Genomic DNA, 26,236 nt, shown 5'->3' with positions numbered 1-26,236 from the left:
CAAATCGGACGAGCCACGAGGCCGGCACATCCACGACCGCGGCCCCCGGCCCCGAGCGGGGTCCGGCCGGAGCCAGCCCGTGGGAGGGGGGCTGCGAAGAAGGGGGTGCGAACTGAGCTTTAGGGCCACGGGCGCCGGGGGCTCGGCCAGCCGCCCGGGGCGCCCACCTGGCCACCCCCGGCCCCGAGCATCCCTCGCCGCCGGGTGGGGGCGGGGCGGGGCGGCCGGCCGCGGTCCTCGGCGCCCTGGAGGCCCGGCCGGGCTCGGGGGGCGCCGCAGCCCCGCCGCCGCGGGGAGGCCCCCAGCCAACATGAGTTACACCGGCGATTACGTGCTTTCGGTGAGAACACCCAGTGACGATCTGTTGCTTCCCTTGAGGTGGCTACAAAGAAAGGAAGCCGAGGAGGGAGGGGAGGGGAAGAAAAAGGAAAGGGGGAAGGAAAAAAAAAAAAAAAGGCCCGGACTAGCTCGCGGCTTGTCAATTTCAACATCGGGTCACATGACCAGCACCTCCCTGCTAAGGATGGGGTAGATTTCCACGTCAGCTTACGTCTCCCAATTTCTACTCCACGGATCCGCTTCAAAGAGGCAGCAGCAGTGGAGAATCATGTTGAGCTCGGCTACCGCGGGGAGCCCAAGGTAGCCCATGATGGATCTTGATGAGCGTGGCCCCTGCCCCTCTAACATGTATCTGCCAAGTTGTGCTTACTATGTCTCGGGTCCAGATTTCTCCAGCCTCCCTTCTTTTCTGCCCCAGACCCCGTCTTCGCGCCCCATGACATATTCCTACTCCTCCAACCTGACCCAGGTCCAACCCGTGCGCGAAGTGACCTTCAGAGAGTACGCCATTGAGCCCCCCGCCAAGTGGCACCCCCGCGGGAGCCTGGCCCACTGCTACCCCGCGGAGGAGTTCGTGCACAGAGACTGCCTGCAGGCGCCCGGCGCGGCCGGCGTGCCCGGCGACGTGCTGGCCAAGAGCGCGGCCGGCGTCTACCACCACCCCACCCCCGCCGTCTCCTCCAATTTCTATAGCGCGGTGGGCCGCAACGGCGTCCTGCCGCAGGCTTTCGACCAGTTCTTCGAGACGGCCTACGGCGCCCCGGAAAACCTCGCCGCCGCCGACTACCCCGGGGACAAGAGCGCCGAGAAGGGGCCGGCGGCGGCCACGGCCAGCGCGGCGGCGGCGGCGGCGGCTCCGGCCGCGACCTCCAGCTCGGACGCCGGCGGCGGCGGCGACGGGGCGGCGGCGGCGGAGGAGAAGGAGCGAAGGCGGCGCCCCGAGGGCGGCAGCAGCCCCGAGTCGTCCTCCGGCCACACTGAGGACAAGGCCGGCGGCCCCAGTACGTATGAAGGCAGGGCCCGTCCCGCTTTATGCAAGGGGAGTTGGAAACCTAGCGCAGCGGCGCTGTTAAATTTTTATATGCTGTTTTATAAGCATATAAGGTTTATGAAGGGCCTTTAGGTTTCCCCCAACAAAACTTTGTTATAAAAGGCGGGATCACGTGGCGAGTGCTGAAATTGGCCGTGAAATACCCACCGGCCAAAGCATGCCTGCAAAAAAAAAAAAAAAAAAAACTCCCCTTTTCCCCCCTTTTCTTTTTTTCTTTTTTCTTTTTTCTTTTTTTTTTTTTCTTTTCCCTTCTCCCTCCTCAGCTCCCAAACTCGCCAGCTCGAGCCCCGCTCGGGGCCAGATCCAGGCTGGGGAGCCGGAGGTGGGCGCCTGTAAATTCCCCCTGCGAGGGCTCCGGGAACCTTTGATAGCGAGGTAATCCGGAGGTTTTTATAAAAGCCATGTGTTGCGCCGGGACTCCGGTCCCGGCTGGGATTCAAAGGCAACCCTGTTTAATGATGGCGCTAGGAGCGAGTTTAACAGATAAAGTAGCCCGCTTAGCTAGAGCAGTATATTAAAAGAAACAAATTAACCCAAAGTTGGCCTTTTTGTCCAAAGAAAGCCATTTTCCAAAGGCACGGTGGCAATTACGAGCCGCGAGCCTTCTTTCCAACTGCATTTATTCGCAATTGTTATTAAATCTGTCAAAAGTGGGGTTTTTTAATGTCTCGCCTTGGGGCTGTTTTTCTTGCTATTTTTTAGGGGGGGGCAGTAGAGCTGCCTGAGGTTTCAGGAAGCCCCTGTCCTCAGCTCTACCTAAAGCAGCCCCCCCCCCCCGCCATTCCCCAGGCCCCCACCCCCGGTTGTGCGGCGGTGGTGCTCAGCAAAGGCCCGGGAGAGGGGCTTACACCCCTCCAGAGAGCCGGGAGGCTGGCCCCGGCTCAGGCCGACAAAGACCCGGCAGCCGCCCCAGACGTTAACGCCGCGGGATCGTGGCCGCAGCCGCCAAAGACTAGGGCCTGGTGGCCTCGCCACCTCGGAACAGGCGAACAGGCGGCCCAGGTGCGGGAGGTGCAACGTCCCCGGGCGGCTGTTTGTTTAGTCTGGCAGGGCGACCGGCAGCCCGCAACCCCCACTCAAAGCGGCTTGGGGGCTTGGGGGGCGCAGACTTGCCTGTTGCTTCGAGGGAGCCCTCCTTTGGCTCAGGGGCGGCGGGAGCACCTTCCCTGGGGGCCTATCTAGGAAGCTGGCTTTTATCTTTGCTGAGCCCTGGGCTGCAGCCTGTTCCTGGCCCGCAGTAGGAGCCTGAGGCCAGCAGGGTGGAGAGACCTCCAGGGAGCTAAGGATGGGCCTCCAGTCCCCGGCGCCAGCCCCTGCCCTCAACTTGGGGCTCCATGCCTGACTCTCCTCCTTCCTTCTCCCCCGTAGGTGGCCAACGCACCCGCAAAAAGCGGTGCCCCTACACCAAGTACCAGATCCGCGAGCTGGAGCGTGAGTTCTTCTTCAGCGTCTATATCAACAAAGAGAAGCGCCTGCAACTGTCCCGCATGCTGAACCTCACCGACCGGCAGGTCAAAATCTGGTTCCAGAACAGGAGAATGAAGGAAAAGAAAATTAACAGAGACCGTTTACAGTACTATTCAGCTAACCCACTCCTCTAAGGCGCCAGCCCGCTGGGGGCAGGTGGGGAGGGGCTGCGTTCAAGTCAGATAATATGCAGATTGTGTCCTTGACAAGGTCAAGCCGCCCCTTGACTTTTGGGGGGAAAGGAGGTTACATGACAGGGTCGCCTACGGCTGCAGCGAGGAGGCTCTCCTGGGACCGTCCTGGTTAAGAACTCAACGGTTAAGATTGCCGCTCATAATTGAATTCTGAGTTAAGCATCCACTAGAATGGATGGTTTGGGAGCCTGCAAGCTTTGGGCTGGGTGTGGTCTCTGCTGGGGACTAGGCCCCCTGCCAGAGCCCCTGGAGGCCAACCCCTCCCAGGACCTGGACCCTCCACGCAGAACCTGCCCACCCCCGGGACTCCTAAGTCAAGAAGCTGTGTGCTCACCAAGCCTAGTTCATCTTGGGGACTGGGCCGGAAGAAAGGGAAGGATTCCTAGAAGCCCGGGATGGGGCTACTTTCCAAAGCCAATGTGAAATTGCAGTTGTACTAAGAGGTGCCTGTGAGATGGGAGAAAGCTTTGAATCCTTGGGGGGAAAGAAGCCTATCCAGGTGGTACTGATGTCTTTCCACCCCTCCTGGCTACCCACCACACTGTCCTAGGACTGAGCTCCAAGTGGCCCCCTCCTGCAGCCCACCTGGGTTTTCTGCCTCCCAAACTGGAGGGGGAGGTCTTCATCCCAGCCTACCATCCAGGCCCAAAGCCTGGCCATGGAGGAGACTATTCCCTGAGGTGGAAAGCTTGGAAAAGCCCAGAGGCTGGGCCCAGGCCCTGGCCCCTGGATCTCCGCAGGAAATGCCTATGGAACACAGAAGTTTGGCAAAGTCTCCATCGCATTTAATGAAGCTTGGATTTGCTCAGTGTGGGGTAGCTGAGCAGTGGGCCTCGCCTCGCCAGCAGGTCCTGGGCTATGGCTCCAAGAAGCTGGAACCCCCACACACACATCCCCTGAAGTCCTTGGTTCCAGCGCCAGGCTCTGCCCTCAGCGACTCAGAACTGAGCTTGGAAGCTTCTGGAGCCCTTCCAAGGAAGTGATTGGGAATTATTTTAAAAGATAAATATTATATTATATATATATATTTCCCTGAAAGAACCAAAGCAAATTTTAAAAGATGCAATGTAGGGTGGGGGGGGGGAGAGAGAGAAGATGAAAATATTTAAAGGCTCTATCTGTTTACAGTGTTCCATGGTTACACACGCTCACTGCTAAGAATATTTGAATGTATGCTTCATACAGGGATGGTGTTCAAAAGACTTGTAAATAAAGGAACCATAACCCAATTTGTTTGAATGTTTTTTTTTTTTTTTGCTATTAGTTGATTTCCTTTGGGGCACGGGGTGGGGGCAGTGGCAAGGGCATCGAGAATGGTCTTTCTAATTTCTTATGACATTTGGAAAGTGTTAGGGGGGTATTGGGGGCAGTTCAGCCCCTGGGACCTGGGGACTTGTCTGGGAAGCCAGGCATCTTTCCTTTGAACCTCTTCTGCCTGCCTGTGTTGAGAAGTGCCTGGTGGCTCTGTCTGTAATGGGATCATCGCTTGTCTTCAGTTCCTAGCCCCTGAAGGTGCCGCTGCATGTACACAGGCGACCGGGCCCAAGGAAAAGAAAGACTGGTGGAAACTTGAGTCCTGGGTCATGGTGTGATATCTCTCTCCCTGCCTTTGACTGCCAAATGCGTCTCCACCCCAACATCCTTTTTCTAGTAGAGGGGCAAGTGACCAGGCCCCTGAGGGGCGAGGAGGTGACAGAATCAGGATCCAGCTTGAAGAAAAGTCAAGCTAAAGAAGGCAAGTGGTTGGCCATGTCCTTGTGGAAAGTGGGGTGCTGGGGGCGGGACCCCATCCCCTCAGACTGCCCGCAGCCCTGGAGAAGGCCTTGGGCCTGAGGCAGTCCTGGCTTACCTCAAGACCTGAGGCCTGTGTGGGAGCCCTCTGGTTCCCTGCGGATGCCTTCAGCCAGGGCAAGCAGGTCTGGGTACCAAGGCGCAGAGCACAGTCTCTTGGGAGCCTTAGTGAGCCTCCTCCCCAGCGCCCTTTGGGGAAAGAAAGATGCCGCTTTCCTCTTTGTTTGCTGCCTTTGAACTTCTGCCTTAAATTTGGACATCACCCATAACCTTGAGGGGCCCCGGCGGAAGGGACAAAGCCTTCTGTCGCCCACCCCACCCTCTCCCCAGCCACCCAGGCAGGATCAGAGCAGCAGCGGAGAGGGTAGCATGTGGAGAGGGGCCCCAGGCCCCAGACTCCCGCTCTGTTTATTTGTTTGTTTGTCTAACTGGCGCGACAGGGGAAACCGAGCTGAAAGGGGAGCAGGACAGACCCCCGAGATAAATGTCTAGGTTGATAGACAGACACACGGAGAAGAACAAGGGCAATCCTGGGGGGCTGGGAGGGGGCGGGCAGGGAAGCCGGGTTTAAGGAAAGACTTCCTTTGGGATGGTTAAAGATTAACCGAAGTCTCTCAAGTTGCTAGAGAGAGTCTAGCCAGGAGAACTGTTCACGGGCGGGCGCGGGTTTGATTTCTGAGCCCCATAAAAGCCCATCCTCCGATGGCTGTGACAACGCGGTCGTAAACCCGTCCGGGGCCCGCCAATTTGCATATTTGGAATGCGCCGCTATAAACCCGGCTGGGGTTTTGCAGCAATTTCTTAGATGTAAAAATGAGATCTCAATAGCAGCGGGCCGGGCACATTCCCTCGCTCGCTCTCGGCCCGGGGCCGGCTTTCCTCCTTCGGCCGCTGAGGTTGGAGCTCGGCTCGGCCTAGGCGCGCAGCCGCCACGAGGTGGCGCACTTCCGATCAATGTCAAAGCCGCCGGGGAGCGGGGAACCCCAGCGTGATTCTTGGCCTTTGTTCGCTTCTGATACTAAGAGCAGCACGGTCCATTATTTCACTTGTCCCGCTCCCCTTCGTATCAAAAAAGGGGGGCCCACGCTCAAGAAGTGGTCGGTGTTGTCACTTAAAGCAACGCGGCTCCGCTAGGCCTCGCGGGCAGCCAGCTGCGGCTGCTGGGCAGTGATTCCTCTGGGCAGTGATTCCGCTGGGCAGTGATTCCGCTGGGCAGTGATTTCGGAGATGTGTCAGGTAAGAGCACCCAAGCTTAGCGCTCTCCTAGCGGTCTGGTGAGCGCGGGGAGGCGGCGACTCTACGAAGGGCTCGGGAACTGGCTGGGTTGGGGGGCTCGCGCCCACCTCCCCTTCTCCCACCGCTCTCTGAGGTTGGAAAGGAGAGAGGCCTGCGCCGGGAAAGTTGTCGATTTTAGCTCCAGGCGCCAGCATTCAACCCGAGGCATTCCACCCCAGGCGCTCTTTCGATTTTGTGGGAGTATTCAGAGCTGGCGATGGGAGTGCGGAAGAGTTTGGTCTCGCTGGGACGGAAGGCCATGGGAGGGGGTGGGGGCTAGCTGGACTGAGGGAAACGGAAAGTTTCTACTCAAAACAATGGGGTGGCCCGCATCCCGGGAGCCTGGAGTGGGCTTATTCCCTGGGGCAGACGACCTGAGGTCGGCTTGCAACCTAGGGGAAACCTTTTCTTCCCCCAAAAAGGAAAAAGCAGACGCCGCATTTGACTTTTGAGACTATATTCCACATCTGGAATATGCCCTTATAAACCTGGCTGGGATTTTGCAGCAATTTCTTTGATGTGAAAGTGAGACCTTGTGCATATTTTTGCAAATGTGCAAAAACGCACTGGTAAATACTTATCCGTTTTCACATGTGGGCACAGAAGACAAAGTCTGATCGAGTGAGCATGAAGAGAAAGTCCGGTCACTCCAGGGCTGTCATAAAATATGTTTTAAATGATCAAAACACTTATATTTTGGAGGCCATATTAAAGCCCCCTTTTCCTCCTAAATTTAAATTTTTATTTCAATATTTTGTTTTTTTTCAAATAGCTCTTTTTTCCCCCAAATATACACCGCATGGGTAAGAGAGAGAATTCTAGAAAAGGTAGACGCTATAGAGGCCAGTGGGTGTATGTGTATAAATTTTGCTTATCAGAGACAGTAGCCTTTGTTGAGTGTGGGCTCCCAAACTCTGCCAGGAAAAGATGAGGAGGAGTAGGTGCACTCACATGGAGAGCCGCAGCCAGTATCAGGGCCAGGGGTAGTATATTATGGGCAAAAATATGCAATTCCAGTGTTGTGTGAAGAAAAGGCCCCTATTCCCCCTCGAGGTGGGGGAGGGGAGCCAGCTCTAGGGTTGGAATTTTTAATTTTTTAAAGCTTGTTTAAGGATCCACTGCACAACTGGGAGTGGGGGTGCATGCCTGTAATCCCAGTACTCGGGAGGCTGAGACAGGAGGATCACAGGTCAACCTCAGCAACTCAATGAGGCTCCAGCAACTTAGCGAGACCTTGTTTCCAAATGAAAAATAAAATAGGGCTGGGATGTGCCCCTGGGTTCAATCCTCAGCACCACAAAAATAAAATAAAGTTGTGCCTGATCACTTCAAATGTCCCTAGAAACTCTGACATTCTTGAAGACGCACAGGGGCGAAAGCCATTGCTTAAGGAAAATACTTAGAGTTATGCGTAAATTTGTAATTTAGAGGAATCCTGCCTGAAATTTTGTTAATGTGGAATATGAGAAAGCAGCATTAGTTTTTCCTTTGTGGGGCCATAGCCCCACTCCACAGCCTGCTTTCAGAGCCCAGAGTACACTGACAATTACCCCAGATACAAATTGTTTACTGGCAACCGCAATCTGAGGAGCTATTTTTTCTTAAACACACACACACACACACACACACACACACACACACACACAACTTCTTTTATAAAAAATATTTTTTTTCTCCTGGCTTGCAAGGGCCTACTCAGGGAGAGTAATTTGCTTCTAGTGAATTGCAAAGAAATCTGGCCGAAGGGCTTGCATGGTCCCAGGGCCCTGTGTTTACTTGGGCTCCACGGAGTGCCTGGATGCTATCTTATCGCCAGGTAGAAATGGCCAATATTTGTTCCTGAATAAAATTTAGGGTTTGACTGCAGCAGCGTTAAGCTACAAAAATCTGCTTAAGGGAAGCGGGGACCCAGCATTTTAGGTCAAAGGCATCCTATGAGAGGAAAGAAGGGTGAACGGGAAGAAAGGCGAACGGGCTAACGGGGAGAGCCCTGCTCGCCGCGGCCGCAGCCGCTGCAGTAGACTCGCCTGGCTCAATCTCCCAGGGTGAACCTCAGGAAAGCCGAGGCGATCGATAAGTGGAATATTTTATTGAGGAGGCTAACACCTCGTTGTTAGAGTCCAGGGAGGTACCCATTTGGGGCCCACTCGGGGATGCCGGGGGCGCCAGACTAACCAAGTGGGCTGCGGAGGCGCTCCGTGGCTTTTAACTTGAGCTTCTGCTGCCTCTGAACCTTCTGGCTTGAAGCAGCTGTAGCAGGCGGATGCCGGATGCCGATGGTGGACCTTGTCCCTCGTCCCTTGGAGTGGTTCGGCTAAAACAGCAGTCCTGGCCCAGAGAGGGGCTCCGCTTTTTGTTTTATTTTGTTTTGTTTTGAGCAAGAAAAGAGTTCAAACTCAACATCCCTGTTTGGTTTATTGCAAGGGGGGTTAAGTCAGGCTGAGGAAGCACATTCCTCCCTCCCCAAAGGCTGGTGCGGAATGCCAGCGCCGGGGCTCCTGCCCAGCCTTCCAGCTCTCCCGCTCTCTAGCTGGGGTGGCCTTTTGTAGCAGATGCAGCACCAAGCTGACTTTTGAAACCTTGGTTGGCATACGCAGGCTCCTGGATCCCATCCAGCCTCGAAGCCCATTTGGCCTCTTACAAGCCAACACCGGCCTGGAACTGCCTGCAGCAGGCACCAGAGTGTCTTACCAGCCAAATTGGCAGGGTCCCCTGAGTCCCAGGAGAGTTCAGGATGCTCCGGAGAGCTCAGAGGAGGCTCTGAGGGGTCTGCAAACTGTGAAGATGATGGGGAATACAATGATAGGCATGGGTTTGTTTTTTTTTAATAGGTCAGAGCTCACTTATATTTTTCAGAGGGTTTCCTGACATCCTAAAAGATTTTTTAGAAAGGTTCTCATTGCCTTTCGCTTTATTTCCATAGTCTCCAACAACTTAAATAGTCTCCAAAGGCCACCAGACCTCCCCTTTACTGCTTTCCTTCTGCCCTGAATCTGGACAGGCGTGGCTTTAGGCCCTCCCTAATCCCGGCTCACTGGCCTGCTGGGGCCCCTTACCCTGGAGAAAACCTCCTGTCTCTTGAGACCTGCTTGTCAGAGCTCTCCCCTGAGAGTCCTGGACAGTGCCAGGGAGTCCCCAGCTCTGTGACATTTCTGGGTGGCACCGCAAAACGCAGTACACAATCCTCCTTCCGGACGCCCTCGGAGGACAGAGCAGGCTCCAGGCAGATAGATCCCAAAGCCTGAGGAGGCTGCGGGCTCCCAAGCTTTTCAGGACTCAGCTCAGTCGGCCTCTTAGGCCTGGCCCAGGGAAATTTTTGCCTTGGCCTTGGGAGCGGGAGCAGAAGCAACTGGACGTGGGGAGCAGGGTTAATGATGTCTGCACAAGCGGGGTCAGGATGCCCAAGCGACCACCACTGCAGTTCAGGACTGGCAGGCTAGAAAGGGCTGGCTGTCTCAAGGACTCCCCTTCTCTCTCTCTCTCTCTTTTTTCTCTCTCTTTCTCTCCACCCCCCTTTCTTTCTTAAACAATCTAATACTGAGTCCACCCAGAGACAGCACCGCAGGGACAGAGGAAGAAGGGTTCCAGTAGTGAGCGAGCTAGCGGTGACAGGGCCTCCTGGGCTCGGCCCAGCGCACAGAGCAGCAGCGACGGTGGCTGCCAGGATCTCAGAAGCCAAAGCTTGGGCTCTACCTAGCCAGGTCTCCTGCTCGCTCTTGGAGGAACCACAATGAGGTTTCCCGGATGCAAGAATCTTTCCCTGCCACAGGCAGAAGTCTGAGCAGAGGTCTATTTCCTGGGGGTCAGCAACGCCAGGTCCAACTGAAGCCGACTTAGCAGCCCAGCCCGGGGCATCCAGGAGGCCCGGAGCCTGCAGGTCAGGGGCAAGGTGGTGACCTCCCAGGCTCCGCGGGTTCTGGCAGAAAAGGTCGCATTTCCTTGTTTGAGGCCCACACTTGGAAGCTAGTGCCCCAGCCTGTCCATTTTCCATTGGTTAAGGAAGCTCCTCTGAGCAGAGGGCCTGGCCTTGGAACGCTCTTATAACAGGGCCACAAGCCTCCTTGCAGGGAACCAATTTCCTCACCCCTGGGGCCTTGTTAAAATGCACCACAACCCGTGGCAGGAACTGCCCCAGGTTTGGGGGGTGGAGGGAGGGGACAGAGGCAGAAACAACGTAGTGGCATTGGGTTTTTTCATAACCTGGGGAGCATAGGAATGCCAAGGCTGGAAGGGGAGAGGAGGGAGTGGTAGAGACGCCTGCCAGACACATTCCTTCACATTTCTCTTCCCGGGTCTCCCCACCCTGGAAGGCCAAAGACCCCCAGGGCCAACGTTTCAGTTCACTAAGGGGCACGTGCTTGGGTGTCCCCAGGGTACTGGAGAGGGTGCCCGAAGCTGGCTGTGCCCTCTTGTCTGAGGAGGTCTCTTAGCCAAGGTCGCCTGTCCCTTCCCACCTCACGGGTGGGGTGCTCTCCAAATTATGTCCAGAAGGCCAGTCCGGTGAGCATTCCACAGGAGAAAACCCTGGACCTGTGGGGGCCAAACGCCCAGGGACCAGACATCCCGTTTGGGGGAATATTTTGTGTGAGATGTCGATATTATGGCGATAACTAGTTTACGGTGCCTTCCGGGTTCCAGAAACTCGGAGCATCACAGGACCGCCAGGTTTGGGAGATGGAGACCTGCCCTAGGTCCAGAGCGTTATAAGAAGAATGCCACTACCTGACAGGGGACCCTTTAGTGGGCGGGAGAGGGGGCCTAGGGACTGGTGGCTACTGCCCAAGGGGCATGGGGGGCACCCAAGGCGGGCTGGGATGCGCACCCGTAAACACCCCACTTGTTAACTGCACGGGGGGCCCAAGGGCGCTTCCAACTGACCCTCTGGTGGGACTCACGTCTGAGAGGGGCGGAGCGAGCCCTGGGGCCAGGCCCCTTCCCCAGGCTCTGTGGGGCAGCCCCCAAAGCCGGCCGGCCTCGGGGCCAGGGTGTCAGGCGTGCGTCTCCCGGCCCATCAATACAGATTACATATTTATATCAATCGCGGGCTCGGAGGGCGCCCTCGGAGAGCGGCCCCGAGCCTACGAAACCAAACTGGGAGTGGTCGCGCGGAAATTCTGGCTCGGGATTGGCTGCGGACGCCCGCCGCGGTGCGGGGGGATTGCTAATCGTATTCAGCATGCTCTGCACAAGAAATGTCAGCCAGAAAGGGCTATCTGCTGCCTTCGCCAAATTATCCCACAACAATGTCATGCTCGGAGAGCCCCGCCGCGAACTCTTTTCTGGTCGACTCGCTCATCAGCTCGGGCAGAGGCGAGGCGGGCGGCGGCGGCGGCGGCGGCGGCGCGGGGGGCGGCGGCGGCTACTACGCCCCCGGCGGGGTCTACCTGCCGCCCGCCGCCGCCGACCTGCCCTACGGGCTGCAGGGCTGCGGGCTGTTCCCCGCGCTGGGCGGCAAGCGCTCCGAGGCCGCGTCGCCGGGCGGCGGGGGCGGCGGCGGGGGCCTGGGCGCCGGGGCGCACGGCTACGCGCCCGCGCCCCTGGACCTGTGGCTGGATGCGCCCCGCTCCTGCCGGATGGAGCCGCCCGAGGGGCCGCCGCCGCCCCCGCCGCCCGCCACCGCGTGCTCCTTCGCGCAGAGCATCAAAGAGGAGAGCTCCTACTGCCTCTACGACTCGGCCGACAAGGGCCCCAAGGGCGCGGCCGCCGCGGCCGACCCGGCCCCCTTCCCGCGCGGCGCGCCGCCCGACGGCTGCGCCCTGGGCGGCCCCGGCGGGGTGCCCGTGCCCGGCTACTTCCGCCTGTCCCAGGCCTACGGCGCGGCCAAGGGCTACGGCGGGGGCGCGCAGCCGCTGGGCGCCGGCCCCTTCCCCGCGCAGCCCCCGGGCCGCGGCTTCGACCCGCCGCCCGCGCTGGCCCCCGGCGCGGCCGGGAAGGAGCGCGCCCTGGACTCCCCGCCGCCCCCCGCGCTGGTCTGCGGCGGCCCGGGCTCGCAGGGCGACGAGGAGGCGCAGGCGTCCTCCTCCGCCGCGGAGGAGCTGTCCCCGGCCCCCTCCGAGAGCAGCAAAGCCTCGCCGGAGAAGGACTCCCTGGGTAAGCGGGGCGCGCCGCGGTGCAGGCGCGGCCGGTCCCGCAGCCGGCGGCCCGGGCAGGCTGGCTGACCTTGTGAACTTGCTCTTTAATATTTGGGCGTGGGGACGCAGTGAAAACCCACGTCCGGCTTAGCGCCCCACTCCGAGACGTCCTGGGCGCCGGCCCCAGCTCACCCTGACCGAGGCGACGACGCCAGCGACAGCCCCCCGCCTGTGCAGGCTCCTCCGCGTGGCCCGAGCGCCCCGAAACCGGGCCCGGGCCTGGCCTGCGCGGTGGCGCGGCCCACGCGGGAGGGGGAGGAGGGAGAGTGGCTCGCCCGCAGATAGCGCGGATGTTTGTAAGGCGTCCAAAATAAGCAGCCGCCAGCGCCAATAAATAAGCCCATTAACCGGCGAAGTTCGAGTTTACGATCCCCCATGCCTTTTTCAGAGTTGCTGGAGGGGCGGGAATCCTTGTTTCGAGGAGAAGAAAAGGCAAATCCGGCCCGGACACCGGGGGCCCCAGAGCGGAAAGCCAGAGAAAGGGCTATATCTCGTTTAACACAGCTGCACACCCCTGGCTCTGCGAGGGAGGGCCCTTGACCCCACAATCCGTTTCCCGGGCCTTGCGGGTTAGCCCAACTGTGACCCCGTTCCTCCTCTCCACCAGGCCCTGGGCAGCCCGAGTGGCCGGGCCCCCCACTCAAGTAGGCACCTTCGCCCCCAACCCGGGTGCTGCAGGGAGTGCTTGCACCTATTTGGGGGGGGGGGAGATGCAAAGAAAGGCGTTAAAGGTCAAGATGTGCAGCCTGCCCTCTCAGGCCTGGTCCTACAAGAGCCCTGCAGCTTTATGCAAAAGCAGGTGTTTGGGTGGGTGGGGGACTGGAGGAGAACTTAAATTGGGTATAGACTGAAGGCCCACTCGATTGTGACATCCCTTTTGGAGAACTGCTTGCTCTCCGCCTCGCTCACAGGGGCATAACCCTTTCTGGGTGACTGGGGGCATCCCAATTTATGGGCGAGGAGTCTGGAATTCGCCCGCGTGGCCTCGCTTTAACCTTCCCCTCTGTATTCTCTCCAACGCCAGGCAACTCCAAAGGCGAAAACGCAGCCAACTGGCTGACGGCGAAGAGCGGCCGGAAGAAGCGCTGCCCCTACACCAAGCACCAGACGCTGGAGCTGGAGAAGGAGTTCCTGTTCAACATGTACCTGACTCGAGAGCGGCGCCTAGAGATCAGCCGCAGCGTCCACCTCACGGACAGACAAGTGAAAATCTGGTTCCAGAACCGCAGGATGAAACTGAAGAAAATGAACCGAGAGAACCGGATCCGGGAGCTCACAGCCAATTTTAATTTTTCCTGATGAAGCTCCAGGCAACGCCGCCGGTTGGGTTCGCGCTTCCAGGGCGCCCGTCCCCTCCCTCGGCCTTCAGCCTCTACCCCAGACAGAACTCGCACCTGTGCCCGCGGAGCCCCACTCCTCCCTCCCACAATCCACCACCCCAGGCCGGTTACACCTGTGCAGGGCTGGTTTGTTCTCGACTTTTTCTTTGTTTGCTTGGTGTTGGTTTACTTGTTTTGTGGGGGAAAAAGCCATATCGCGCTGAAATTCCGTAGAGATAGATACTGTCCGAGTGTCAAGCCCCGAGGGGCTGGTTCGCTGTCTTGGGAGGGTCTCACTGCTTGAAATGGCCCCTGTCCTCCGCTAAGCCGGCTTCCTGCCCAGCCTGGGCAAACCTAGCTGGAAGGCCCAGGTCCCATTGTTGACGCCAAGGTGTCTGCCCAGAGGTCAATGGTGCGGGAGCCAACGCCGGGCCTGCCTGCAGTGCTGGGCTCGGTTTAATCAGGGGATACAGGCCCCTGGCTTTCTTTTTTCCTTCTTCCTCTCTTCCTTCCTCAGCCAAGAGAAGGGCAAACAAGCAGAGACGTGCAGGTTGGTAACAGGGCTTGGCTTGGGCTGATTGAAAAATCGAGAAAGAGAAATATTAATTTTCCCTTCCTCTGTAAGATATCCCAGCTTCAAAAAAAAAAAAAAAAGAACGAGCAAGTTCTCTTCCAGTTTGTGTAAGGTCTTGCGTTGCCTAAGATATTTCATTTACCTCTGAGTTTCCATATCCTTCTGGCTGTGGATAAATAACATAGTTTCGTTTCTCCATGTGGAATTAGCAGATTTTTTTGTCATTAAAATGGTTGCCACTACTAACATGCAAAAAGAAAGAAAAGCACACCACAATTCTCCCTATCTTGTGAGTTGGGTTTTTGAAATCTTTAATTACTTTTTTTTTTCTTTTGGCTTTCTGAAATTCATGGAAGCCAAGAAGGGCTGGGGCTAGCCGAATGACATAGAGAAGGGAGAGATTGTGTGGGTTTCCTTTATACTGTGAAATTACATGCATAAAAGGGTCAAACCTGTAGGTGCAGAAAAAGAAAAACTATAAATACAAATCTGTATAAATGTCTATTATTATGAAAAATCGCCAATCTTGTTTTAAGCAAATGCATTCTATCGTTATTATAAATGTTAGTTCTAGCTCTATTTACTTCTAATCTTAAATCAGAATAAATTAATATTGTATTGCTGCTGTGCGTGGAAAAAAAGATGTTTATGTTCTTATAGAATAAAAGCTGTCGAATGAAGCTTTAAATTTTACCTCTTTTATTTTTGCTCCTTATCTTCACCTTCCACTTTATCCCGTCCACCACTTTTACAACAGGAGAGCTAGCCCGAGCCCCCTGCAATTACTTCAGGCATCTATTTAAATATTACCTAGACGGTCGTAATTTGTCTGGGCCCTACAGCCCTGGTGCCCTAAGGTTTGTCGGCTTTTGTTCAGTTTTATGACTTGCTAGTATATCTGGATTGTGGCTGTCTTGGACCAGTGGTTTCAGTCGAGAGGGAAGCTGCGTAGACAGAGGAAGCTGAGCGGGGTTTCTTTCGGGAGCCGCGGAGAGCCTGGCGCCGGCAGTGATTGTGCGGGTGCCCAGGTCCCAGAGCAGCCTCTGCCCAAGCGCGGGGACGGGCGGGGCCCGCGGCGCATCCCGAGCCCCGAGCCCGCGGCGGCGGCGGCTAGGTGGGCCGGCGGGCCGCCCCTCCCCCGCGGGCCTCCCCCACCTGGCGGGGCCGCGCGCTTCCTGCTCGCCGCGGTGGGGAGCGGCGCGGGGGAGGGGGCGCGGGAGCGCGCCTGGCGGGCGGCGGCGGAGCGGGGGAGCGGGCGCTGCGGGCCGGCCGGGCGCCGCTCCATCCCGGCCGCCTTCGGGCATCCTCGCCCCCTCCTTCCTCCGCCTCTCCTTTGCCTTCCGTCCCCCCGCTCCCCCAGCTCACGGTTTTGGGGGCCCCGGCTGCCCCGTCCGCGGCGGGGCGCAGGTTGCCGGGCTGCTGCGGGCATGGCGGCGCGGCCCTCTCCTTGGCGGCGGCGGCGGCGGGCGAGGCAGCCCCGCGCGGCAGCATCAGAACTGGTCGGTGATTTAGGTAGTCTCCTGTTGTTGGGATCCTCCTTTCTCTCGACAGCACGACACTGCCTTCATTACTTCAGTTGAAATCGTCTCCAGGTACCTGGTCGCGCGGGGGTCGTCGGGGCGGCCTCGCTGGCCCGGAGCTCGCGTCCCCCTCCGCGCTGCCCACCTGCCCGGAGCAGGTACGGTCAGGTCGGCCGGCTCTCCCCGACGCCGGGGGCGTGGTAAGAATTCCGGGCCCCCGGGCCATTCAAGGTCAGGGGCGCTCGCTGGCGCCCATCCTGAGCTCCCCCTGCTGCAAGCCGGCGCCCGGCCCGGGACCCTGCAGGGCCGGGACACACTCCCATTAGGTGGGAGCTCGGGAAAGACCCCTTTGTCGCGGGGACCCTGGCCTGGCCAGGGGGTCTCGGCGCCCCGGGCTGGGACGCCTCTGCTCTCACCCTCCTCCTCGGCAAGCCCGCCTCCGCGCTCCGGAGCTGGCTTCCTTTTCCTCCCTCTTCCCTTCCTTCTTGCTGTTACCCCTTTATTTCCTTTGCCCTGCCTTTCCCCCTTCCCTTTCCTTGATTTTTCTTTAGCTTCCATTTCTCGGATTCTCTTTCTGTATCGCCGCCTCCTTTCCAAAACTTCCTTCGGGAGGGGATAAAAGGGCCGGCTGGGGGGGCGCCTGGAGGTCTCATTTCCCTCTCTGCGCGCTTACTAAAGGCCTGCAGAGGTGGGCCTGCGAGGCCCCGGCTCGGCTCGGCTGCCTCTGCGCAGACAAGGCCTCGGTTACGATCACGACCGGCTGGCGGCGGCCTTGCTGGCTCTCCGCGGCTGCCTGGGAGACGCTTTTAGGGGGAACCTGCCGGGTCTTTGTGTGCGCCCCTCGAGGGCAGGGAGGCCTCGGCCAGCCTCACTGGGGTCCGAGGCCGAGGTTCAGCCAAGTTCGGTGGAGCCTGGCCACTCTGGAAACTCCTCAGGGAAGCCCCAGGCCGCTCCACCGGGCCTGCGGCCTCCACGCGGGCGTGGACCGCGATAAAGGAGCGTGGCAGGGCCACGCTTGACAGTTTGCCTGCCAGTGGCATGAGGCCCAGAATAAGTCCCATATAGAGCCACTGGGTGCTGGAGAAAGGTGCTCCAGCACCAGTATATTCAAATAGGTGAATATTGATCCCAAAGCCTTTGGGTACAAACTTGATTTTTGTCCTAAAAGCGATGGGAGCCAGCCTGACTATTCTCAATATGGAAAACAAGCCAGCCCAGCGCTCGGCCCTTCCTTTGCCCACGTCCCCCGCCATCAGATTCAAGCCCAACAGAACTGAGCTTGCCTTCCCAGCTCGGGCTGGGGCACCCGAATTGTTTTCTTTGCTCAGACCGCCAACCTGATATCTGAAAGGCCACCACACGCGGTTCCCTTCAACTCCTCTCTGCCATTTTCCAGACTAGAGTATTGGATTTATTTCGGAGGCTCATTTTAAGGTTTTTAGGAAAACCCTCACTCGGGAAGGGGCGGTTTACAATTACACCCATTTATTATTTCTTTATGCACACGCAATCCCTTTCACTTCCAAAATAAAAGCAGATACAAAAGCCTCCATATTGTTCCTAAGCCTCTGGGCTCAAGCGGGACAGTATTTGGTTTTGTGAATTTTCTCCCCTTCTAGGCACAAGTAACAGCTGCCTAACACTCAACGCCTGCTGATTATTTAATAATTCTCTTATGTGGGGGCGAGGGCTATTTAAATGGACAGTCTTATTAAACATTACTAATAATCCGTGTCTTCTCTGGGTACAAAAACAAAGGAGGAAAGGGTTGTCGGGGGCGCTGGGACGATTACAGACCATTAGGAGTGCGTTCTCTTCCAGAGTTAATTTTTAAAATGAAAGTCTGAGTCTCCGCAGATTGCCGGATGTCTAGGACACCTTGGGCTGCTGTGGGGGGGGGCGCCTAGGACAAATTCACAGGGGAATATTAGGAGGGGCTAGGCAGCAAGGCAGGCCATGTTGGATGGAGTTCATTGGGGCTTTCCTCTTCCCAAAGCCCAGGCAGAGGAAGGGGCCCTGTCGGTCTCCAGGAGGCTTCCGGGATAGAGCCTGGCTCGGGACATGGCGGACTGTTTGGGGGTGATCATTTGAACTCTTGGTGAGAATAAAGGCTAAGACAGAGGGATGGAGGTGCTGGAGGCGGCCGGCCTCGCTGCCAGCGAAGTGGGCTAATGAGAAACACTCGCACGGGCTTGTTCTCTTCACACGTGAATTTAATTACCCGTTTCTGGAAGTTGCTGCTTTCTGTTCGGAATTGGAGGGGGGGGGCTTTCCTTTTCCCTCCAATTAACAAAAGTGGCTGCTGCGGCCTTTTCATTCACTCTCGCTCCCGAAGACTGTAAGGGGTGAGAAATTACCTCCCCAGATCGGCCAGGCCCAAGGATTAAAGTCAATGCCCCTGCTCCTCCCGTTTTAATTTTCTAGCCCTGGCCTTGAGCTGCAGCCGCCTGGCTTTGGGCCTTGTAAGTCCGCAGAACTGCTCGGGTTCGGGGAGTAACTAGAGAGTCACCGGTGGGGGCCAGATAGGAAGGAAGGATCTTCGAAGGGCTCCTGGTCCCTGGACCGTCCACTCTGGGCCAGACTTCCCAGCCGCTGGAGCTGCCTCGGCTCCGCGGGCGGATAACCTTTTAGCAAGCCCGACTCTAGGCCCCATGCTGCTTGGCATGTCTCCCCCACCCCAACTAGGTTTCGGGAAGCTGGAGGAGGCTTACAGACCTCAGCGTTAGGGCCTTCGTGGATGAAGTGGGGCCGGTTGGCTAGCCGCCTCCGCCCCAGGAGGGCGAATCCCAGCTGAAGATCTGAAGATCTGCCGGGCGCGCTGGCCGGGCCTGGGCACCACCAGATCCTAAAACCCCTCGCCCCGGGGACAGCTCAGGGCTCAAGCTTCTAGGTGGGGCCCGCGACCGGAGAACGAGGGCGAACTTGGGGGCGGTATGGGTGCCCGGCTCTCCGCTGGGGCCGCCGGGTCTCCCTCGCCCACCAGTTCTGCCAGGCTGCTTCTATTTGGGACCCACACTGCGCAGCCTTTGACTTTCCGCGGCCGGCCAGGGGGGTGAAACTCGCATCCCCGAAGACCGCAGGGGTTATTTACAGGGAGCTCGCCAACCAAACACAACAGTCTAATTTAACCTTTCCAAGTCCTCGTAAATTTTTTACAGCTGGGAGCCACGGCGTGGCAAACGAATGTGTTGGTCGTTTCCCGACTTCCCAGCCAGTCTGTGTGGCTTCTGAAACAATAACTCCTTATGAAATATCGTAAATATAGATTTAAATACAGTGGAGCGAGAATGCGATTTGGGCTGCTTTTTTATGGCTTCAATTATTGTCTAATTTTATGTGAGGGGCTCCGCCGGCCGCACTCGCGCGCGGGACCCGCGCCTTCCTGATGGCGTGATTAATTGTGATATAAAATAGTCCGCTTAAGAAGTGTGTGTGGGGGGGTCGCTTTGGAGGGGGGGGTGCGCGTGTTGGGCCGGGGCGAATACAAAGGCAAGCATGGGACTGGATCTGATCTTTTAATCTTCGTTGGCCACAATTAAAACAAACCCGATCGTGGAAGCGGCGTGATCCCTTTGCATAAAAACATAAGGCTTTTGCTATAAAAATTATGACTGCAAAACACCGGGCCATTAATAGCGTGCGGAGTGATTTACGCGTTATTGTTCTGCCGGGCGGGCACGTGACGCGCGCGGCCAATGGGGGCGCGGGCGCCGCAACTTATTAGGTGCCTGTGCACCCCGCCCGCGCCGCCAAGTTGCTACATGAGAGCCGCAGTTTCCTAATTTCCGCGGGGCGGGCGGTCGGGCCGGCCGGCCGGGCGCGGGGCGCGGCGATGGCCACCACCGGGGCCCTGGGCGGCTTCTACGTGGACTCGTTCCTGCTGGGCGCGGACGCCGCCGACGACCCGAGCGCCGGCCGCTACGCGCCGGGGGGGGCCCTGGGCCAGCCCCCCAGGCCGGCGGCGCTGCCCGAGCACCCCGACTTCAGCCCCTGCAGCTTCCAGCCCAAGGCGGCGGTGTTCGGCGCCCCCTGGCCCGCGGCGGGCGCCGGCGCCGGGTACCACCCCCACCCCTACGCGCACCCCCAGGCGCCCGCGGCGGCGCCGGACGCCAGGTACCTGCGCTCCTGGCTGGAGCCCGCGCCCGGCGCGCTGTCCTTCGCGGGCGTGCCCTCCGGCCGGCCCTATGGCATTAAACCTGAACCGCTGCCGGCCAGAAGGGGTGACTGTCCCACGCTAGACACGCACACTTTATCCCTGACTGACTATGCTTGTGGTTCTCCTCCAGTTGATAGAGAAAAACCACCCAGCGAGGGCGCCTTCTCCGAAAGCAATGCCGAGAATGAGAACGGCGGAGACAAGCCCCCCATCGACCCCAGTAAGTGTCCGCGCCTCGCCGCCAGCCGCCGCCTCCACGCCGGCCCCCCGGATCTGCCGGCCGACGCGCCCTCTCTCCCTCTCGAGCCCGCCTCGGCCCCCGCCGGCCTGGGAGCCTCCAACTGGTGTCTGGGACGCGCTCAGACGGGGCCCGAGTCCAGAAAACTGCGCGGAGCCGGCCGGCGGGGCTGGGGAGGGAGGGGGCTGCCGCGGAGGGGCGGGGCGGCGCCGCTGACCCCGCCAGGACCCGCCGCCCTCCTCGGCCGCCCGGCCCGGACGACACCCTGCGGCCGTTCTTCGAAAGCAGCCAGAAATCTTTTGTGTGTCTGGATTGTTGAGCGGCGGCGTCGACGCGAGCCCGGGCATCCCGGCCCCGGACGCCGGGGGTCCAGCTCCCTCCACGCGGCGCGGTCAGCCGGTGGCGGCGGGAATGCCGGCCCGGGACGAGGCTGCGCGCCGCAAGGTCCCCTGGCCAGAACATCCCAATAAACTGCAGACTCGAGCAAAGGCCTCGGGGCGCCTGGCCGGCCCGCCCAGCTCCGGAGGCCTTCCAGGAAGGTCACAGAGAAGTGGGGGAAATTGAGAGAAAGCTGGGGAAGTGGACAGAGACAGACAGACAGACAGGCAGGCAGGCAGGCAGGCAGGCAGTGTTGATCTCGCTGCGCGAATACAGGGCAGCTGATTTCTCTCTGTGTGGCAAAAAATAAAAAAAAGGTCTGTTTCCAAATGTGACTCTTCTACAATGTGCTAAAAATGGGCAGGCAGAAAGGAGGGGCCAGCAGGACCCAGAGGAGGCCGGGGGCTGCAGCGGGAGCGGAGCCAAGGTTCTTGGGAGCCACTGTGAGTGACCTTCCTGCGTCTGTCTGCAGGGCCCGGCGTCCAGGCTGGACTCGCCTCCCGCCTCCCTACCAGTCCGGGGGCGCCCTGCGCCTCTCCACCTCTGCCAGAGACCCCCCCGAGGCTCCCTCCGGCCGGCCAGGCCAGGGTGCCTCCTTCTAACCCCGGTTCTCTCTCCCCCGCAGATAACCCAGCGGCCAACTGGCTGCACGCCCGCTCCACGCGGAAGAAGCGCTGCCCCTACACCAAGCACCAGACGCTGGAGCTGGAGAAGGAGTTTTTGTTCAACATGTACCTCACCAGGGACCGCAGGTACGAGGTGGCCCGGCTGCTCAACCTCACCGAGAGGCAGGTCAAGATCTGGTTCCAGAACCGCAGGATGAAAATGAAGAAAATCAACAAAGACAGAGCGAAAGACGAATGACGGAGAGAGAGCAAGCTAGGGGGGGGGGAGAAAATAAAAAGAAAAGGGTCCCGCGGCCCGTCCTCTCAGCCCTCTGCTCCCTCACCCCGTCCACCACCCCGCACAAAGCGGCTCTAAACCCGGCCCCAGCTCCCCCTGGCAAACCCTGCCCTGGCTGCTAAGGCCTGCCGCTCTGCCGAGGAGGTATTGTAAGCTTTCCATTTTCTATAAGAAAAAAGAAAACAAACAAACAAAAAACCCAGGAGGGCATTAGCGCTGACGGCTGTGTGTGCTAGCTAGCTTGTGTATATTTTCTAAAAGAAATCTACCTGTTCCTGACTTAAAGCAAAAGGAAGAAACTACCTTTTTATAATGCACAACTGCTGTTGACCGCGGGCTGTAGAGTTTTTAGTCTGTGTAGCTAATTTAATTCCCTCTTTGTGCGGCAAACCGCTCCGCCCGCCGAGATACTTGAACACTGTGTTTTATTGTGGTAATTATGTTTTGTGACTCAAACTTCTGTGCTGGGTGACGCACCCGTTGTGATTGTAGAAGCTAGAATTCGATTTGAACTCAGGTTGTGGGGGGGGGGGCTTTGCATAAAGTATAGCTCTGTAGTGGAGTCCTAGGCTGTCTTCTGTAGACCTAGGCTGTTAACCTATGATTGTAAACTCGCTGTAAGGATTTCCCAGTACAATAAAGAAATTTAAGTGAGGAGGGTGGTTCTCCAGGACGCTTAGATTCATGGTTTCTCTGCTTTGGGAACTTGTGGGCATTTTAGCCTCTACACACTGTAGTCTTTATCCTCGTTCATTGTATATGTAATCTATATATTAAAGGAAATGTTCATAATCAGATAAGCTTGAATACTGATTTTGCACCAGAGAAATGGTGAGAAAATTCGGAGCTATACATATGTGCAGAAGGCTACTACCTATGGTTTGTGCTTACTTTTAATTGGGGGGATTGCTTATTGTAACGGAGTTAATTTTATTGATAATAAATTATACACCACAAAACCGCCATCGGGCTACTGTAGATCTGTATCCTCGATGAATCCGGGGCTTCCTTGGGGCTGGGCGAACACTGTATTTTGCAATAGTTACCTCAAGGCCTATTTGACCAAATTGTTGTGCTGAAATATTTAATTTTTGCCAAATAAAATATATTGATTCTTTTCTATTTTTAATTTAATTTTCATTTTACGGATCTCCTTTTACACTTTCATCTACGGGGCAGGGGAGCCTGGATAGTCTCTGGGTAGGGACCTGGGCCGCGGTGTGTAGGGGGAAGTCTCGATTTTGCCTCCATTGGGCCTTTGGGAAGCGGGGACCCGCGGCTGCCGGTCTACACGGGCCGAAGCTCTCCCAAACCCGCCAGACGCCTGGCGTCCAGAGGAAGGCCGGGAAAACCCAGGAGGAAGGCCGGGAAAACCCGCGGCTCCCGGGTTTTCTGTGTATTCGCCAAAGGCCCGGAAGCTTCCGAAGAGCTGGGCTGGAGTCCTGGGTATCTCTTCGCCAATACCGGTGCAAAGGCTGTTCTTTTTCTTGGAGCGGCAAGAAATAATCACAGACCTGGGCCCCAGGAGCTGCCTGGGGCCTTTCCTAGCAAAGGGGGAGGTGGGGACAGGACCAGGAGCTGAAGGCCGTCCTCCAAAGGGGGCTCAGAGGGGGCAAAGAGACCCACGGGCCCAGCGTGGCGGCCCGCGCAGGCGGCCGGGGTCTTGCGGGGATCCGAGGCCTGTATCCCCAGTCTTGCGGGCCTGGGCCGGGGTAATCTGCACCCCATACCACAAGCCCCTCCCCAGCACAAGTCCTGGCAGAGGCAGGGCCGAGGCAACCGACAAGCCCCGAAGCGCCATAAAAGAAAATGAGGGCTGTTACCGTTTATGGGGTGTAAAAGGGCTGCGGAGGGAACGGACAACTTCGGGGGCCGAGCGCCTTCCAGATGTGGCCGGAGGGTTCGCGCTCGCTCCCCTTCTCTTCTCTCGCCCTGCCCCCACCCGGGTGGACTCTGGCAAAGCCGACTGCGTTGGGACGAGTGAAAGGGGAACCGGGTGCGGGTGGATGGGGCCTCCCATCCCCCACCCCGCCCCGCCGCCGAGTTGGGACGCCCTCTGTTGTTGCAGACAGAAGGAACTTCAAAGAATGGGCAGTAAGGGTGTGCTTTATGAGGCCGGGTCTGCAAACTGTCTGGAATTCGGCCCTTAATGAGTTTACAACTGTCCAGCCCCAATTAGGATTTTCCACCGAAGCCCTTTCATTTGTTTGCTCTGTCTGCCGCCGATAAAGCGGCTGCGGAAACAGCTCTCTTTTATGGGCATTGCTCCCTCCGCGGCGAGGATTCCGGTCCCCACGCGGCCCCAGGGGCCTGTGCCCCCGCCCTGCCTTCGGGAATGGGGCGCGGAGCGGGCTGCAGCCCCGGAGGCCGAAGTTCAGAGGGCCGTGGGCGCCGGGCTGCAGTGCCGAGATGCCGCCAGCAGATGGCAGTGTGGCTCCACCAAAGAGCCGCTCCTGCCGCCATCTCCCGCAGCCCCGACCCCGGCAGCTCCTAAGATGTCGACTTGACGCGAGCCTTCCTAGAATGGGAGCCCCAGATTTGAGGGAGCAGCAGTCGTATATTTTTGGTGCCGGTCGCCTCCCTGGGAACCGTGCATGCGGCGGGGTTGCGGGAGCCTCGGCGTCCGCGCCCGCCGGGCCCATCCCGATGGCGCAGCCCTGCGGAGCTGCAGCTGCAGGCGCGGGCACCGCTCCGGGGTCACCGCCTCGGCCAGCACAGGCCCGGGGCGGCGAGGCGCGCGGGGACCCCCCGCCGCCGGCGGACGACACCGGACGATCACCTCCAGCCCCCGGGACCTGGGGAGCCCGCGGAGGGCCAGTCGGGGGCGCGCCCCGTGGCCCTGAGGTCCCCCGAAACCTGCGCCCTGGTTCAGGACCAGGCGAGCCAGCACCGGAGAAAGAGCCAGGACCCCGGGACTCGGCCGGTTTGAATATGTGACAATAAAATTCGGCGGGCGAAAATTGGGGTGAAGCCATCTTTGATGGTTTTCGAGTGTAGGTTCTCCGGGATTTGCCTGGAATGGAGAATCCCGCGGAACAGACCGGGAACTGTTTGGTTATTCTGAAATAAACGCGGTGTTTAAAAGAGCAGGTATAATACTAATCGTAATATCTGAGCTCCGGAATTGGGCTCACGTCGTGCAAGCCACCCTTAACTTTCTCCGGGCGCCGAGGTCATTAGCTTGGAGGTGCCCAGGCTGCTCGGGCGCCCTCGGCTCAGGAGACTTGGGCCGGCCACCCCAGGGCACGCCCGGTCCTTCCCGACCTAGGTGCGGGTCACACTCCGGAGACTCCGGCCAGGCGGCCCACAGCCCGAGAGCCCGCGTCAGTCACGGGTGTAGACGGTTTCGAAGGGAAAGCACAGAAAGGAAACAGAACCCTCTGCGGCACCCGGGATCCCTGTGAACGCGCCGCGCGGCGCATTTATTTGGGGTCGTAATAGTCTCCGCCAAACCCACAAAATGTTTACAACCCGCATCTCCGCGCCGAACACGCTATAAAAATGGGGGCTGATTTTGGCTGACATCTCTCCTGGGGGCTGGCTCGCTCTCATCCTCTCCTCGGTCTACGCACACAGGTTGGTATTGCAGACACACGTCTCCATTACATTCCCGTCTATAATACGCACTCTTTCACGGCACCTGATTGTAAGAAGGGTTTTTATCGCTTTCCCGAGCGCCACCCGTGACTCTAAAGCCGCAGATAGAAGGCTTTATCTATGTAGCTGCAAATAAAGAGCGAAATCGCAGATGAGTGGGCGCAGACGGAAAACTCGGTTACTCTAAGTACAAATATCTGAAGTCACAGCTCGGTGGAGACCCTTCTCTCCACGCATCACCCAGGCCTCGGAGGTGCGGCCGCCCCGGGCTCGGAGGCCTGGAGACCTGCGCGGCGGTGCCCTTGGCCGGCCGGCGGCTGGGAGGCCGCTCCCACGACCTGAGAAGGGCTTCCCGCCGCGGGCCTAGCCCAGGCCAGACCCCGCGCTGGCCCGAGCTCTCTGCAGGCGTCGGCCGCCGGCCGGCCCAGGTCCCCGGCCCAGGCCAGAGACCTCTCGCTGGGCGGGGAAGGGACGCGCAGCCCCGGAGAGAGGAGCCGGCAGAATCCGTTAGAAAACGAAATCGCCAGCCGCCCCGACGCTGGGAGACTCTGGCAGGCGCTGTTCGTTGTCTGAGCTGGGTTTACATTCCTAGCTGGATTTAAATATTGGAAGTATTTGATAAGGAGAAATGAGAAACACATTCTGCCCGTAAGTAGGAAGGTAGGTTCACGGGAGTCCCCAGAAAATGGCTATCTAAAGACAGCTGATTAGCGACCCGTCTATCCAGGCCTCTTATCAGCCAGTATTCCTGCGAATATTATCACACACTCCTCAGTGCATTCATTGATCTTTATTTGGTCAAATAAGTAGGGGATGATGGTTCGAGAACAGACAATTAAATAGACCTTATTAAAAGTCTGCTTTTGTCAAGCCTTTTTCGTTTTAAAATCCAGCTACAAAAGGCAAGCGGGGAGAGAGAAGCCAAGAAGCCAAAGGAAGATGTCAGTTCCCCACCACACTGGCCCTGGAGGATTTGGGCTTTGAAGCACCCAGGGAAATATCTGGATCCTTCTTGGCCAAGCAAAGGAGCAGAGCATCCTGCCAGGACCCGCTGGGCCAAACCAGGGCAGAGAGGACGGTGTCACCAGCACCCAGTCTTCCTTTAGCAGGGAGCTGTGTTCCTTCCAGCACCCCTCGCTTAAGGCAGGTTGTACTTTAAACGCCACGCCAGGGCCCTGGCCACTCCAGCTGCCTAAGTCTAGACAGCCGGTGGCTGCGGCCCAGTCTTTCTCTTTGCTGGCTTGCTCTAGTATAATCCACGGAACAAGTTATTGGTCTAAAGCTGTGTGATTCCACTTCTTTG

The 26,236-nt window shown here is 58.3% G+C and overlaps 3 protein-coding genes across 6 annotated transcripts; all 3 read left to right on the top strand.

The window, feature by feature from the left end:
- Positions 1 to 646: 646 nt before the first annotated feature.
- Positions 647 to 2,991, top strand: HOXA11 (homeobox A11; the record flags this gene model as incomplete). Its single annotated transcript, XM_080701667.1, has 2 exons — positions 647 to 1,340; positions 2,759 to 2,991. 2 exons carry the CDS (start codon positions 647 to 649, stop codon positions 2,989 to 2,991), a joined length of 927 nt encoding a protein of 308 aa, XP_080557793.1.
- Positions 2,992 to 11,309: 8,318 nt separating this feature from the next.
- HOXA10 (homeobox A10) lies at positions 11,310 to 13,547 on the top strand (the record flags this gene model as incomplete). Its single annotated transcript, XM_080701528.1, has 2 exons — positions 11,310 to 12,207; positions 13,273 to 13,547. 2 exons carry the CDS (start codon positions 11,310 to 11,312, stop codon positions 13,545 to 13,547), a joined length of 1,173 nt encoding a protein of 390 aa, XP_080557654.1.
- A 5,946-nt stretch (positions 13,548 to 19,493) lies between these two features.
- Positions 19,494 to 21,297, top strand: HOXA9 (homeobox A9; the record flags this gene model as incomplete). Of its 4 annotated transcripts, none has more annotated exons than XM_080701468.1 (3): positions 19,494 to 19,575; positions 19,948 to 20,037; positions 21,059 to 21,297. In XM_080701468.1, the coding sequence occupies 3 exons, from the start codon at positions 19,494 to 19,496 to the stop codon at positions 21,295 to 21,297; spliced, it is 411 nt and encodes a 136-aa protein (XP_080557594.1). The 4 variants fall into 4 exon arrangements, with proteins under 4 accessions (XP_080557594.1, XP_080557593.1, XP_080557592.1 ...); XM_080701467.1 differs by having other exon boundaries at positions 19,494 to 19,774; positions 19,955 to 20,037; XM_080701466.1 differs by having other exon boundaries at positions 19,494 to 19,806.
- Positions 21,298 to 26,236: the final 4,939 nt, after the last annotated feature.

Source organism: Muscardinus avellanarius (genome assembly GCF_963383645.1).
Source record: "Muscardinus avellanarius genome assembly, chromosome: 9".
Classification (NCBI taxonomy): Eukaryota; Metazoa; Chordata; class Mammalia; order Rodentia; family Gliridae; genus Muscardinus; species Muscardinus avellanarius.
The sequence above is the reverse complement of the archived record's forward strand: the minus strand, read 5'-3'. Positions and strand labels throughout refer to the sequence as shown.